This window comes from Artemia franciscana, chromosome 20 (assembly GCF_032884065.1).
Source record: "Artemia franciscana chromosome 20, ASM3288406v1, whole genome shotgun sequence".
Classification (NCBI taxonomy): Eukaryota; Metazoa; Arthropoda; class Branchiopoda; order Anostraca; family Artemiidae; genus Artemia; species Artemia franciscana.
Window position 1 is genome coordinate 19464064 of NC_088882.1, and position 17398 is coordinate 19481461.

The following is a 17398-nucleotide window of genomic DNA, read 5'->3' on the forward strand; positions in this document are numbered from 1 at the left end:
CACGCCAACCAGTTTTTATCGTCCTAGAACGTCCATATTTTCTAAGTTTTCCAAATACACCCCCTCAAAAACCCTCAAAGAGAGCCAATCCGGTCTAGTTATGTCAATCACGTATCTAGGATTTCATTAGGATTCAATCACCCGATCGTAAGTTAAAAATACCTCATTTCTTCTATTGTTTCCGAATTACCGAATTAGGTACCCCTCCCCCCCAAATCCCTCAAAGAGAGTGCATACGGTCCGGTTATGTCAATCACGTATCTAGGACTTGTGCTTATTGTTCCCACCAAGTTTGTTCCCGATCTCTCCACTCTAAGCGTTTTCCAAGATTTCCAGTCCCCCTAACTCCCCCGAATGACACTGGATCCAGTCAGGATTTCAAATAAGAGATCTAAGTTACGAGATCATTCTAACTATCAAATTTCATTAAGATCCAATAACTCCTTCGTAAGTTAAAATATGTCATTTTTTAAAGTTTTTCAGAATTAACCCTCCCCCAACACCCCAAAAGAGAGTGGATCCGTTCCAGCTATATCAATCACATATCTAGGACTTGCGCTTATTCTTCCCACCAAGCTTTATCCCGATCTCTCCGCTCTAAGCGTTTTCTAAGATTTCCAGCCCCCCCCCACTCCCCCAATGACAATGGATACGGTCGGGAATTAAAATAAGAGATCTGAGTTACGAGCTCCTTTTTTCAAACTAGTAAAAATAGCTGATTTTTTCTGATTTCTCAGAACCAACCCTCCCCAAAACTCCCCCAGAGAGAGTGGATCCATCCCGGTTGCGTCAATCACGTATCTAGGACTTATGCTTATTTTTCCCACCAAGTTTCATCCAGATCCCTCCACTCTAAGCGTTTTCAAATATTTCAGTTCTCCCCCTCCAACTCCCCCAATGTCACCGGATCTAGTCGGGATGTGATTTTTCAGGAACAAAAGACCTATCGGTCGGCATTACTTCCTCTGCAACCGGGAAGCTAAATATATAATTTATGGTAGTTTAAAGTCAGGTGGCTATCTAAGAGCTTTTAATCAATAGCAAATTGGTGTTCATTAGGGAGAAATCGTTTGGTGCCGCAAATAGGAAACGGAGGAAAAGAAACGTAGATTTGAACTAGATAAGAAATCAAGAGGACGGTGGCCAAATTGGATCGAAAACAACAGTAAAAAAAACAGCAGAAATCATAACTCCACAGCTACGCAATTTCTTTAGTTACTTAACAGAGCAATCAAACTTTGAAATCCAATTCAAATAAGCCCCCGATAAGTCCTATGACCATAAGTGTGATACGGTCAACTTTCATACAAAAAAGGGAAAAAATGAGCCCGCAATCATCCTGCTCAGGTAAAAAAAACTCGTGTTTATGCATGTATAAACTTTCTACCTCAGGAATTGGAATCTTAGGCACGCTGAATTTGATTTGTAATTTCCATCAAATTCACTCTATTTTTCCCCTTTCTCACAATTAATACAATCTTTTATACTAGATGATTCGATTCATTTATTGCTACGAATTAAAAAGAGGTTTTTCTTATGGAAGTAAAGAACAGAGCTGAAACTTAAAAAAGATCAAAAATTAAAACAGGATTTATCTACAAAACTAGTTGAAAAAACTCACTCGAGATATTTGTGTTGCGAGAGCAACACTTTGGTTTTGTCGTGGTTTTTTGGTTTTTTTTTTGTTCCTAGCACCCCGATTTCAGCTTAATCCTAGAAAGTGGTAAGGGTCTAACCTCTGCGGTTTTTACGGAAAGTGTGGACCTTAGGCCGGATTGATGAATATGACTTTACATTTTGGAATGCTTCGTAGAACTCTTGCCTGGGGCCAAAAAGGATGGTTTTTGCTTGTCCTTGAGCCAGAGCCTATAGTGTGTGAAGTGAAGAGGAGTTGTATAGCCTATGTCAGAGAGGACTATCTGAAGTTATGCAGCCAAGCTTTCGTTTCATCAAACCATGTTCCTGCTTTCGAGTGGAAAGCTCCGTTCTAGCAGGCAAGCAGGCAGGCACCAGTTTCAAATTGAAGATGGACTAAAATCTATAAGTGTTAAATATATGCGACAGTTACCCTGCCCCACAATATATCTTCTTTGAGTGATAAATAGAAAAATTTAGAGAAGCAAAAAAGCGGCATTTTCCCACGGGTCCGAAAGTGCTGCCGTGATTTCGGCTGAGTTTATCATTCGGTTTTTCGCACTTGGGATTGCGGTAGAGAAATGGTATCAGATGCGCCTCTTAAACTTTAAAAGTTCTCTCATTGCTAAAGAAATTAGAGTTTATCCTTTGCTCCTTTCTAAGTGATGACGTTAGAAAGTTGGCCTACGGCAAAAAAGTCAACTTTTGAACTAAGACAGATAGATTTTTTTTTTCGACGGCAGTCGATAGCTTTTGATGAGCTGATTAAAGTATATGTCATCCATTTTTTTGTACAAAAATTCCTTCATGAGATATACCACTTTGAAAGTTTAAAGGGGTTGACAACTCCGAAAGTGCTGCCGTGATTTTGGCTGGGTTTATCATTTGTTCTTTCGGACTTGGGATTGAGGTAGAGAAATGTTATCAAATGTACCTCTTAAGCTTTAAAAGTTCTATCATTGCTAAAGAAATTGGAGCTTATCCTTTGCTCCTTTCTAAGTGGTGACGTTAGAAAGTTGGCCTACGGCAAAAAAAAAAACAACTTTTGAACTAAGACAGATAGAATTTTTTTTTGACGGCAATCGATAGCTCTTGATGAGCTGATCAAAGTATATATCATCCATTTTTTGGTACAACAATTCCTACAGGAGATTATGCTAGTTTGAAAGTTTCAAGGGGTTGACAACTTCAGTAGTAGGGTACACACTGAAACCAAAAATAAGCCGATACCAATTGTGAGACATGTAGGGGACATGTAAGGAAAGGTCGGTTGTTAGCTCATAATCATTTTTGGCAGTGAGGGGTTTGCAAATTTTGCTATTTGGTGTACCTATTATTTGTTTCCAGTGTATTTGATGGTAAGACCGAGTTGGTTCCAGTGGTAAGACATGTGGGGGACTTGTAAGTAATAATCGTCTGTTAGGCTACAGTCTTCTTTAGTGAAGAGGGGTTTGTAACTTTTGCTAATTGGTGTAGCCTACCCATACTCACTGTAACCTAGAATTAAGTGTTTACGCAACGGGTACAAACGATAACGTAAAACAACGAGGCAGTTTCGTAATAATTAAGAGAGTGTCATCTATGGTATTTTGATCCTGAAATTCTACGAATAGCTTTATAATACCAACTAGGTTATATAAGATATTGTTCCAAGTCTTGATTCGTCACGATGTCTACGATTGAAAAGGATAAAGTTCAACTGGCTGCAAAGTCAATTTAGTCCCTTCTTTCGATATTCTTTTGTTATTGTTGTTTTTTCAACGCTGAGGAATAGCCTTTGATCATGCGATTACTGATCGCGTTCTTCTTTGAACATAACGTTTTAAAAGCTTCGATAGGCTGACAACTTCAGCGTTTAACCGATAGCAAAGAAACAAAACCAAAGTGTTGCTCTCGCAACACTTTATTTGGCGAAGCCGGACAAAGGTTGCCGCAACACTTCACGTTGCTCAGGCAACTTAGGTCTAGTTCACTTTATTTTCATGAGAATGGAAACAATTATAAGAAAATAAATAAATAAAAATTTAATTTTCATTACTCAGTTTGTTTTTCAAAACGCATATTTTAGTTTTCACTTACTGAGTGGTCTTGGAAGAACAGTGCACAAGAGGAGGAATAGTAAACCACGGGTTAAGGATATTTGATCATGGAGATTATAATGGTTCCTTTTTTGCTTCCCAAGTCAATTCACACCAGTATTTGCACCAAAAATTTGCATTTTTGGTGTCACATGGCACTCCGTAATAGTGTTATTAAGATAGATTTATAAAAACCACGCAGACATGAGCAGTAGCCCTTATTGAGGCATAAAAGATCCACCTACGATTTTGTGGTAGCCTGCTCGTTCTCACGAAAAAATAAAATAACAAGAGCTAAGAGCTCATATGGCACTTATGACGAGGCAAGAATAGCTAAGAGCCAAGAACTCATATGGTATGAGCTCTAACAAAATTCTAAGAAACACTAGATTGATTTAAAAGGAAAATCAGAGGCTTAATGCCGGTCAGGATTTAAAATAAGAGCTCTGCGTCACGATGTCCTTCTAAATATCAAACTTCATTAAGATCCGATCACCCACTCGTAAGTTATAAATACCTCATTTTTTTTCTTTTCCCTCTCCCTTTAGCCTCCCAGATGGTCGAATCTGGGAAAACGACCTTAACAAGTCAATTTGTGCAGGTCCCTGACACGCCTACCAATTTTCATCGTCCTTGCACGTTCAGAAGCACCAAACTCGCCAAATCACTGAACGCCTCCCCCCAGCTCCCCCAAAGAGAGCGAATCCAGTACGGTTACGTCAATCACGTATCAAGGACATTTGCTTATTCTATCCGCCAAGCTTCATCTCGATTCCTCCACTCCAAGTGTTTTCCAAGATTTCACCCTCGATCTCCCCCCAATGTCAAAACATCTGGTCGGGATTTGAAATAAGAGCTCTGAGACATGAATTCATTCTAAATATCAAATTTCATTAAGATCCGATCACCTATTCGTAAGATAAAATACCCCAATTTTCTCGTTTTCCAAGAATTCCAGTTTTCTCCTCCAACTCCCCATAATGTCATAGGATCTGGTCGGAATTTAAAATTAGAGCTTTAAAGCACAAGATCCTTATAAATATCAAATTTCATTAAGATCTGGTCACCCTTTCGTAAGTTACAAATACCTCATTTTTCCAAATTACCCCCCCCCCCAGCTCCACCAAAGAGAGCAGGTCCGGTCCGGTTATGTCAATCACGTATCTTAGACAGGTTTTTATTCTTCCATCCAGTTTCCTCCTGATCTCTCCGCTTTAACTATTTTCTAAGATTTCCGGTCCCCACCCCTAATACCCCCCCCCCCATGACGCTGGATCCGGTTGAGATTTAAAATAAGAGATCTGAGTTACGAGGTCCTTCTAAATATGAAGTTTCATGAAGATCCGATCACTCCTCCGTAAGTTATAAATACGTCATTTTTTCTAATTTTCCAGAATTAACCCCCCCCCAATATAGTCGGATCCGTTTCAATCATGTAAATCATTTATCTAAGACCTTTGCTTGTTTTTCCCACCAAGTTTAATCCCGATCTAATCTAAGCGTTTTCCATGATTTAAGGTTCCCCCCAACTCCCCCCAATGTCACCAGATCCGGTCGGGATTTAAAATACGAGCTTTGAGACACAATATCCTTCTAAATATCAAATTTCATCAAGATCCGATCACCCGTTCGTAAGTTAAAAATACCTCATTTTTTCTAATTTTCAGAATTAACCCCCCCCCCCCCAACTACCCCAAAGACAGCAGATCCGTTCGGGTTATGTCAATCATGTATCTAGGACTTGTGCTTATTTTTCCCACCAAGTTTCATCACGATCCCTCCACTCTAAGTGTTTTCCAAGATTTTAGATTTCCCCCTCCCAACTCCCCCCCAATGTGACCGGATCCAGTCGGGATTTAAAATAACAGCTCTGAGACACGATATCTTTCCAAACATCAGATTTCATTCAGATCTGATGAACTGTTCGTAAGTTAAAAATACTTCCTTTTTTCTATTTTTCCGAATTAACGGGGCCCCGACTCCCCCCCCCCCAGATGGTCAAATCGGGAAAATGAATATTTCTAATTTAATCTTGTCCGGTCCCTGATACGCCTGCCAAATTTCGTCGTCCTAGCTTACCTGGAAGTGCCTAAATTAGCAAAACCGGGACCGACAGACCGACAGACTGACAGACAGACAGACCGACAGAATTTGTGATTGCTATATGTCACTTGGTTAATACCAAGTGCCATAAAAAGGAGACATACCCCTAACAACCATTCAAAAAGCGACGTTCTTTTTTTCAAAATAGGGCTCAATACCTCTGAAATAGAGTTTCAGACCATCAAAAACTTAATACCTGTTTTACAGTCACCAATGGTGATTCCAAAGGCCAAGCAATATTCCTCGGTCTTATACCGCCTTCAGATTCGATTTCGGTAATCTGACAAAAAATCCCAGAAGATTCAAACTTTTGGTATCGTTTCCTTGAATTTCAGATTCACACATCCTGGGTTGACTTAAATTTTTTTAAAGAATAACAGTATTTGGTAGATTGTCGAGAATTCGTGATAGTAAGATTATCCTTGAGTCATTTCTCTAAAAGACTTCTAGCATGTCCCTCTTTTTCATTGTGCCCCTCGTTCTTAACGCTTCTAAGATAAAATAATATATCCTGAACGTTTGCCATTCGGATTTCGACCCTTTCCCTTCAACTGCTACCTAGCTCAATGCTTCCAAAGATAGCCAAGTGGTGTATTTCCTTAACAGTTCCCTCCCCTCCATTATGACCTCTCTCTTTTTCATTAAACTTTGGTTTCCTTTCCCATTTTTAACAAAACATAATGAGCACAGTGGTAACTTCTTTATGTTAAATACGCATCTTATTACAAGTTTTATGGTTCATTTACGCATTGCGGAAATCCATTCGTATTTTTTGGAATGATGGCCCGGAAAACGCTACGTTTTCAGGTAAAGTTTTCAAAAAAATGCATCAGCATGAGGACAAGTTCTAAAAGGTCCTGTGGTGGCACAGTGGATTTGACCTTAGCTTGGTAATACGGGACCCAGAGATCGAATCACGCTGCAGGAATGCACTGCAGGGCCGACGCAGGGACCTTAGTAGTCAAGAAGCGTCGTTAATTCTTAAATAAAATAACAAGTTCTAAGAGAAGGACATTGGCTAATTTGATTCTCGCTTAAATCCTTAGACTGCGAAGGAGGCTCAGAAGACACAAAGAGAAAGAAATTCAGTCGAAACAACATAGTCCACGCTTTGTTGAAACAACAAAGTTGAATTGTGAACTATATTTTATATTTACTCTAATATTCTTATCCTCTTCTCAAAGCTGTTGAGCAATAGAGACAAATGACACACCTTTTCTTGGTTTTCTTATACCCTGAGTAAGCTGTATCATACAAGCTGTGGTAGCCTTGAATCAATGTTATAAGATCATGAAATTTTTGATGATCCATTCTCATGGCTTTATTCATTCAAAAACTTTGCCAAGAATCTGTACTGATTTGACCAAATCGTTGCGGAAACCTAGAGTTTTTCACGCGCGAAAACAGACAAAATCTCCGCACGGATTGCTAAATCTGGATGGATTTTCACAATGTGTAAATGCACTATTAAACAATGTCAATAGTATAAGGATTGAAACAAGAAAACTGCAGAGATGGAAGACAGTTTCAAACAACTTAACCTCCACCGTACTTCAAACGAAATTAGTTAACTGATTATTCTCTTTACAAGCTGTGGCTGTCAACACACTTCAAAGATTACAAGTATTAACTTTGTTGGACCCATTCTTGTTGAGTTTACAATATACGAGAATAAGAAAAACAAGCTACTAAGACCCAGAAAACCCACATGGAAGTAAGCTGTATGACCGTATTTGGTGTCTCCCTTCTTCGAATTACACAACAATATTAACTCTTTTTTTTCTGTCTAAAAATAAAATATGATGGTTCAAAAAGAGGCTTTTAAACCAAAATACAGTCTCAATTTTATATCATCAGCAGAGATGTGCAATGAATTTTTATTTTTTTTCAAAAATTTTAATATTTCAACTACAAAAACTACATTCCCTAGGGGATTTCCATTGCGAGCTTTCTTCTAAATTGAAGAGTATAATTATGTTGTTCTATTGTGATAAGTGTCATAAATTGTATTTTGGGGTGAACGGTTAGCTTTCATATACAATTAAATAAAAAAAAAAGTTTTTTTAACTGAAAGTAAGGAGCAACATTAAAACTTAAAACGAACAGAAATTACCCCGTATATGAAAGGGGCTGTTCCCTCTTCAACACCCTGCTCTTTACGCTAAAGTTTTTACTGTTTTAAAAATTAGAGTTGAGAGAAAGAGTCAAACTTTAGCGCAAAGAGCAGGGCGCCGAAGAGGGAACAGCCCCTTTTATTGCCGTAGCAAAAAAACATATTTTTTGTCATAGCAAAAAAACAGTAAATTTACAGTCTCCGGTATTCGTGGTCATTACCTCTAGGATTCATATTGGCCAGAGGGGATAGCCCGCAAATTTGGCTAGGAATAAATCACCGATTTTAGTCTTCGCAGGATTCATGCCTAGTAAATGAAAGATTATAAAGAGAAAGAAACTTGTCTTTGTGGAAACTTTCAGGGCATGATGAGGGCGATGTACAACTGACGAAAAGGCAATATGAGCATACCTTATATGAAATTACTCCGTATATGAAAGGGGCTTTTCCTCTTCAACTCTTCACGCTAAAGGTTTTTACTGTTTTAAGAAGTATAGTTAAGAGAAAGAGTCACACTTCAGCGTAAAGAGCGGGGCGTTGAAGAGGAAAAGCCCTTTCATATACAGAGTAATTTCATATAAGGAAGTATGCGCATATTGCCTTTTCGTCAGTTGTACACCCCCCTCACCATGCCCTGAAAGTTTCCACTTAATATTCTTAAGTCATTCATAAAATTAAAAATCTTTATTTCGATCTGAATAGTTTCTATTTCTCATAATATCAGAAAAAAAACATTATAACCGAGATTACCGAAAAAAATGAATTTAATTCAAAGAAGATGCCTGCAGTATGCTGCAGTATTGAACTAGCTCTCAAAGGGATTACACCTGTTTGAACTTATGAATTGTTTGAACTTGATTCCTTAGGCATGAATTAATTCAGTAACTACATAAATTGTGCAATCTGATACTTGAATTTATCACACAATCAGATTTTTGGCGTTTTGAATTGAAAAAATTAGATACGATAGCCAAGTGTGGTGGTAGAGAAAATTGGATATTATTTGCCTGCGCGTTAATTACACTTTTTAGTGTCGAGAAGGATTAGCAGTTGGGCCGACCTCACACAGTTTTGACTGATTGTTCACTTGGATACATTAGTGAGACTCGGCCCTCACGGAAAGATAAGTTTCATTCACTTTATAATCTTTCAGTTACTAGGCATGAATCCTGCGAACATTAAAATCGGTGATTTATTCCTAGCCAAATTTGCGGGCTATCCCCTCTGGCCAATTCGAATCCTAGAGGTAATGACAACGAATACCGGAGACTATAAATTTGCTGTTTTTTGCTACGGCAAAAAATGGGGCTGTTCCCTCTTCAACGCCCTGCTCTTTGCGCTAAAGTTTGACTCTTTCTTTCAACTCTAATTTTTAAAGCAGTAAAAACTTTAGCGTAAAGAGCAGGGCGTTGAAGAAGGAACAACCCCTTCCATATACGGGGTAATTTCTGTTCGTTTTAAGTTTTAATGTTGCTCCTTACTTTCAGTTAAAAAAAACTTGTTCTTTTTATATAATTTCTGAACGTTTTTTAGTTAATCCATGTTTTGATTTCGGCTCTCCGCAGATGAATTATTAAAGCGAAATTTGCATATTTTTTTATTTGGCTAAATGGCTTTCCCATAGTTTTGATCGATTGATTTTGAGAAAAAAGGAGGGGGAGGAGGCCCGGTTGCCCTCCAATTTTTTGGGTACTTAAAAAGGCAACTAAAACTTTTAGTTTTTTACGAACGTTTTCATTAGTAAAAGACATATGTAACTTACGAATTAGCTTACGTAACAAACTTCTATATTCCTACGTTTTTATTATGTATATGAGAGGGTTCACCCACTCGTCAATACCTCCCTCTTTACAATAAAGCTTAAATTTTGTCCCCTGAATCACAAAGGCCGTAGAATAAATAGTTCAAATTACTAAACATTTTTTAGCGTAAAGACTGAGGTATTAGGAGGAGGTGAACCCCTTACATGCGTAATATTTTCTGTTCGTTTTAATTTTTAATGCTACTGCTTACTTTCAGTTGAAAAAAACTTTTGCATATATATTTTTATTGTTTTTTCTTAAATAATGCTAGAAAATACTGCGCCCCCTTTATGGAAATCTTCTTTCCCCATGACAAATTCCTCCATGGAAAGTATCCTCCGCATAACCCACTCTTCACAACCCCCTCCCAACCAAAAAATCCCCCTGAAAACGTCTCTACACTCCCCAAAAACCATTACTATATGCAAACACTGGTCAAAATTTGTAGCTTGCAGCCCCTCCCACGGGGACTGTGGGGGAGTAAGTCGTCCCCAAAGAAATATTTATAAGGTTTTTCGACTATGCTGAATAAAATGGCTACCTCAGAATTTTGATCCGACCACTTTGGGAAAAAAATGAGCGTGGGAGGGGGCCTAGGTGCCCTCCGATTTTTTTGGTCACTTAAAACGGGCACTAGAACTTTTCATTTCCGTTCGAATGAGCCCTCTCGCAAAATTCTAGGACCACTGGGTAGATACGATCACCCCTGGGAGAAAAAACAAAACAAAAACAAATAAACACGCATCCGTGATTTGTCTTCTGGCAAAAAATACAAAATTCCACATTTTTGTAGATAGGAGCTTGGAACTTGTATAGTAGGGTTCTCTGATACGCTGAATCTGATGGTGTGATTTTCGTTAAGATTCTATGACTTTTAGGGGATGTTTCCCCCTATTTTCTAAAATAGGGCAAATTTTCTCAGGCTCGTAACTTCTGATGGGTAGGACTAAACTTGATGAAACTTATATATTTGAAATCAGCATTAAATTGCGATTCTTTTGATGTAACTATTGGTATCAAAATTCCGTTTTTTAGAGTTTTGGTTACTATTGAGCCGGGTCGCTCCTTACTACAGTCGTTACTACAAACTGTTTGAAAACTACCTTACAAAAGTATGAACATTAAAATAAATTGCATTACGTTTTGAATTTAATACAAAAAATTCTCAAAGAAACGCTTCCAAGCATTAAATTTTATTTTTTGAAGAAGTCAAGACACTATAATCCTGCTAAAACGTGAAAATCTTAGTAGCTATTGAGCAAAACTATTTTTGATTGTATATTTCTGATTAAATTTTCAAAATTGGCGTAAATGATTCCATTTAATCACGACAAAGCTTTATTGAAATTTAAGTTGTAGTACCCAATGTTATTAGTATGGGGTTTTACAGAAAAATATCTAATTTTAGAATAGGGAATTTGTTTCATTAGAACAGGGAAATCTAATTTTAAAATAGGGAATTTGTACACACAAGCATATTTCGAATTAATAAATTTTTTGGACTTGTATGATGAACGCCCTACCGTTCAAGTTGTTCATTCATTGATGCATTATAGAACCGATTTTTTTTCGTTAGTTTCTTTCAGCTTAGCGTGAGACAAGACAAAGAGAAGTGACAGAATAGATAGAAAACATATAACTTGGGCTATATATTTGCATATTAGGGGGGAGGGGGTAAAGCATTTGGACAGTGTGAAGTTAGAAAACAATTCTTAATACATAATATGCAGAATAATTGTACCTAACACATTAGGCATGCGGACCCGCTATGCTTACCCTCCCCCCTAATGTGCAAATATATAGCCCAATTTATTTCTAAAATATTTTATTTTTATCTTACCTGGAATATTCCATTTGGATTGAGCGTCAGAGAACCATATTAGAAGAACATTAGGTAGGGCGTATATCATACAAGTACCGTTTTTCTGCATAAATTGTCAGTTTGTCAATAATCCAGGCACTAAATATTTAGTCGTATGATTATCTTGATAACATCCCTTAATAAAACTCCTTCATTCCCTTTAACAAACTTTATTAAAGGGTAAACATCCCTTAATAAAACTCCTTGGCAAGAGGACGACAAGTGCATGGGCAAGTTCGTTTATTGATTTGATTGGCTACTAATTCATAGGCTCGTCCATGTTTTTTTTTTTATTCATCACTTTATAGCCTATACTAAGCTTCTCAAGAAAAACTTTTAGTAACCCAATTTGCTTCTAAATTATATTTTTATCTTACTTTGGAATATTCTATTAGGATTGAGCGTCAGAGAAACATATTAGAAGAACATTAGGTAGGACGTATATCATACAAGTACCGTTTTTCTTCATAAATTGTCAGTTTGTCAACAATTCAGGCACTAAACATTTAGTCCTATGATTATCTTGATAACATCCCTTAATAAAACTCCTTTATTCCCTTTAATGAACTTTATTAAAGGATAAATATCCCTTGATAAAACTCTTTGGCAAGAGGATGGCAAGTTCATGGGCAAGTTCATTCATCGATTCGATTGGCTACTAATTCATAGGCTTGTTCATGTTTTTTTTTTCTATTCATCACTTTATAGTGTATACTAAGCTTCTCAAAAAAAAACTTTAGTGTTTGCCCCTTTTGCTCTTAGACAAACAAAACTTCCTAAATAAAATAAATAAATGAGAAAACAGGACAAGAAGGGTTTATGAAGTTTACTTTTTTGCGACTTTTATTACAATAAAGCCACAAAAGGGACCTTATGGATTTTTTTTTAATTATTATGGTTCCCATTTTAGAGTTTAAGAATCTTATCCGTAGTTCTTGTTGATGATATATTAAAATGAGCTATCTAATATTTAAAAATCAATGAATAATTAAGTTACACTTACGAAAATTCTGAAAAACCGTAACAGTATCCTCCATACTCTCCCTTCATATTCATGACAACTAGTGCGCCACTAAAAATAGGGTAATGGCGAACAATCCTGGTGATGGCAATCTTAGCTGCAGCAGTCGGACTTAGTCCCTGAGACATATATTCAACTGCTATCAAGCTGAAACGTTAAATGAAAATGTTTTTGAATAATCTGCAAAAAAAGAGAGCCAAGCAGCCAAGAAACATATATGAACCAGGTATTTACTCATAAAATCATAAAAAGTAATAAAATCGTAAAAAAATAGTTATTCTCCACAATGGCAATTTTTTTCATGAAAAATACTTCAACTTGGTATTATTGTCATTAATGATGTGCTGAAAAGGACGTTCCAAGGAACCTGGATCCTAGAAAAATTAGATAAATTAAGCAAGTTTTTTTTCAAATGTAAAGAGTGACATTGAAACTTAAAACGAACAAAAATTATTCGGAATACGAGAAGAAATTCCGCCCCTCCAAGCCCCAGTGTTTACTAGTGCTTAATTGAATAATAATCATCTCATATATAAGGAAGACTGCTCTCTTACCCTTAGCCCTTTGACGTCTTTACACTAAAGATAATTTTTTGCCCCAATACTTTTAGAACGACCTGTGAAAATGGGCAATTGGAATAGGACAAAAACGATTTTTCATAATGAAACAGTTAGCCCTTTGACGTCTTTACACTAAAGTTAATTTTTTGCCCCAATACTTTTAGAACGACCTGTGAAAAAGGGCAATTGGAATAGGATAAAAACAATTTTTCATAATGAAAAACGAATGGAAGATCTTATTGATGCACATTTCCGTTAAACAATGTAATTTTGCATTCAACTGTTTTAAAAGGCAATAAATAAATACAAGACTTACAATTTTCCATAAGTTACGTTTGTTGTATTCATAAACACTTTCAATAAAGCACTGTAAAATTTTAACATAGAAAGCGGGGAATGAGAGAGGGGGCAACACGCTCTATTACACGGATCAGTCTATATTTAGTTAGGCACTAGTTAAAGTTTACCGTAAAGAGCAAGGATTCAGGGGGTGGTGGCCCTCTCATATATGGAACAATTTCCGTTCGTTATAGCTTTTGATATCGCTCTTTACTTTTATTTTAAATAACTTGTTTCTCTTGCCTAATTTATGTTCGTTTTACTATCATATTATCTGTAATACACATATGAGGTGAGCATCCACACCAACTGCCCCTGACCTATATGGCAAAGTTTAACTTTTGCATAACAATGCTGTGAAAAATAAAAATAACCTTGAAAAAATATGACTCCTTGAAATTTTTCCCAAGATGGATTTGAAAAGCCAGCGTGATCTTTCAGGAAGTGGATGTTCATATTTTTCAGGAGAGAATTTTTGAGAAACTACTGCTCCTGGGGAATTCCCCTGCACTTCCCCTTTTTTGACCAAAAACTACCCCCAATGCTTGGACAAGAGCTATCCTCCCCGTTAGAACATTGCACCTAGCATCGCTCAGCCTAGCATCGAGCATCGTAGCCTGACCTGGCAATTGAGCAATATCAGTTCAAGGAAATTCCAAGTGTGAGGTTTCACTGAGGAGGTTGTCTTTAAAATAGGCTGTAGGGAAACAGCATAAGCGTCATAATTAGTATAGATTTTTTACATAGAAATTAGAGTTTAAACTTAAGTTTTACTGCTGATCCCAACCAAACTGGTGGCAGCGATTTTGCAGCGATTTTGCATCCGTGTTTTTGAGGATATAGGCTAATTTCATTTATAATAGAACACACTTTTTTAGGTAATGTCATTGACAAATAGCTTTTTCCAGTTTTTTCGTCAAAAAACTAAAAAACAGCAAATTGCTCCCCTTCACTACTTTTCGTGTATTGAAGCCACCGTAAGCACATACATATCAGACATTTTAGGAACATGAAAATATTCAAAGAGGTTCAGAAAACTCCTTTTGTTCAAATATCATAGTATTTATAAGGCTAAAAAATACAGCCCCAAGCAATGTAAGAAGGTGTAGTTGTCTTTGAATATCGACAAATTGTCAATGTTTGAAGTATTACTATTGAATGAGGGTGACCTACTATTGAATTTCAGAGTTGCCCCTTGCAGACCGTAATGTTTCAAAGGATTACCGAGTTGTTTCATTACCATCTTATCTAAAATAATTTCAAAGTAGTTGCCAACAAAATACGTCAGCATTGAAAAGATCAAGCAGAGAAGAAGAATGGTAACTTTTTGCGCCGTATAGAACGTGAAATCAAAGAATTTGTGAAGAGCTAAAATGGCGTGCCAACGACCCTAGATAAGTTCGTACTCTCCAATAAGACAAACACGACCCCAGAATTGACTCATATTGATAAAACTTTGACTTCCTTACAAGTAGAATTATAGTGTTAAACAGTTTGGTTCCATAGTAAGAGAAATATGTAAGATATACTGGTTGAAAACTAAAACTGACAATCTCCATTCCTAGCATGATTTTTTGTTTTGCACTCCATACCATTTTGTGCTGTTTCCAAGGTGAAGGATAGCAATATTCAAGTCGTCTTTCCGGAAATGGAGGTAATAGCTATTGATCCGATAAAATTATGTTTATAAATAACATATAGTCAAGACAGAAAAAAAAACCTCGATGGTAAGTCACCTTGGAGCGAATCTACAACTCTTCTTTTTTAAAGAAGGTTTATTACAAAGAACAAAAAAGTAAAGAGTAGGTCGCATCTCTTGAACTTTCAAAAGAAGAATGAAATAAGTTAAATAGAAATAAGGTATATAAAAGTAATTATAAGAAAACATAGATTATTATCGTACTCCGTTGGTAGCAGCTTGGCCAAACATTAATAGATTTCTACGTGAACATATATGTCTTAAATATCTTTAATGACGTCACCGTCATAGCAAAAATGACGACAACTAACTTCATGACGTCAGTCGACACAGAAACATGACGTCACCTGATCCACAGACAGACAACTTATTTTTATATATATAGATAGAAGAAGATAGATGTGCCGGTGTCCCGGTCGTCATTTTTGTCCCGATTTCCCTGTAATTTCGTCAGTTGAAAAAATGACGTCAGTCGACACACAAACATGACGTCACCCGACAGACAGACCCACACACACACAGACAACTTATTTTTATATATATATAGAATATATATATATATATATATATATATACTAGCTGTTGGGGTGGCGCTTCGCGCCACCCCAACACCTAGTTGGTGGGGCGCTTCGCACCCCCCCGCGCGCGTAAGTCATCACGCGCCATATTAGTTACGCGCCATTGTAGTTGTGTCCCTGTGTCCCACCTGTGAATATAGATAGATTTATATATGTGTTTCAAACTACGTAAAAATTGCGAATATACAACATTCTTGGCTTTCCCATTGTCTGTGCATATACAAAGCCGTATGTACTAATAATGACGTCATATGCAAACGCTCTTTTTACAAACAAACAAACATGCATACACACAACTCGTTTTTATATAGATAGATACAATACAAATTAACTGCGTAAAACTTGCGAATATACAACATTCTTCGCTGTCCAATTGTCGCTGCATATAAATAGATTGTCAGGTTTACCGACCCTCGAACATGCAACGTACAATTGTCCATGGGAAAAACAATCAGTATGGGCCGTAATGTCATGCCTATGAACCGCCGATTGTCCTTTAAGTAAAAGCTGCAGTATCTCGTCCCAAGATTGATTACATGTAAATGTAATAAATAAATCTGGACGACCATAGAGACGAACATACGCAATAGCATCTTGACCATATTCATGCATATGACGGGGACTGCCAGCATATGACGAAGGTAAAATTGTTAATCTTCCAACGTTTGTGGTATTACCGTCATTTATAACTGCATCTCGCAAATGAATGTATTGTTCAGAGCGGAGCTTGGTCTGATTCAGGCGGATATATAGCAAACGTTCTGATTCAATTTTAGCATACATATCAACGACAAATTGGTGAAACAATTCACGGCAATTTAAAATATAATATTCTTCATCCTGCCGAATCATTAGTCTATAGGAATAATAATGCATTGCACTGCATTTCTTATTCATTTCTTTGTTAGTGGCTGGATTCATCAATTTAATATTAAAGTGATAGCCGTCGGCTCCATCCCAAAAAATGATAGGATATTGTAGGGCATCGTAGCATCGATGAGTTTCAGCAATTCTTAACAACTGAGCGTTTCGCTTATGAAGAATAATACCTCGAGGTAAAAACTGATCACCGACCATAACGATTGCCACTTCGTCGATAGTTGGAGCATTGTATCTACGCACATGTTGGCCAGGAGGCGTTTTGTCAGCGGAAATAACAATTTTATGCGTATCAGTAGGCATCAAATCGATGGCTGTTTTGAACAGACGCATTAAATTATTATTTTCGTGGAAAAGATGTTGCAATTGGGAAACGATTGTCCTTTCAACCTTGGGAGAAATTTCGCAACGTGCATTCAATTCAGAATTTCTATCACTGATGAAGTACAATTGTAAAAATTTATGATTCTCGCCTGAGAATGGTAGAAGGGACCCTGCTCTATGATAAATTTGCCCTTTTACTTTGAAAGTAGACATAAATTGATCTGGATTTTCGTTTTGGGCTCCAAACGACGTCATTTGGAAACATGAGTTGTATTTTCTGATTTTTGACAAAAAACGCTTAGATTATGACGTAGTTCCAGTAAGGAAAGTCTTCAATGGCTCTGGTGGTGCAGCCAATAGAGGAAGTTTAACTTTTCCTGAGGCGCAACACATTCCCATTGTTTCA

General features: G+C 37.0%; 1 protein-coding gene across 3 annotated transcripts in view; it reads right to left on the minus strand.

Moving 5' to 3' along the window:
* The window catches only part of LOC136039859 (N(4)-(Beta-N-acetylglucosaminyl)-L-asparaginase-like), a 145660-nt gene that overhangs the window by 6199 nt on the left and 122063 nt on the right, over positions 1-17398 (minus strand). For 2 of the 3 annotated variants that reach the window (XM_065723798.1, XM_065723797.1), the window contains exon 6: positions 12596-12760. In XM_065723798.1, the coding sequence (XP_065579870.1) occupies positions 12596-12760 (165 nt within the window). Of the gene's footprint in view, positions 1-12595; positions 12761-12829; positions 12988-17398 lie in introns of those variants that run through there. The other variant, XM_065723800.1, reaches the window with a different exon arrangement.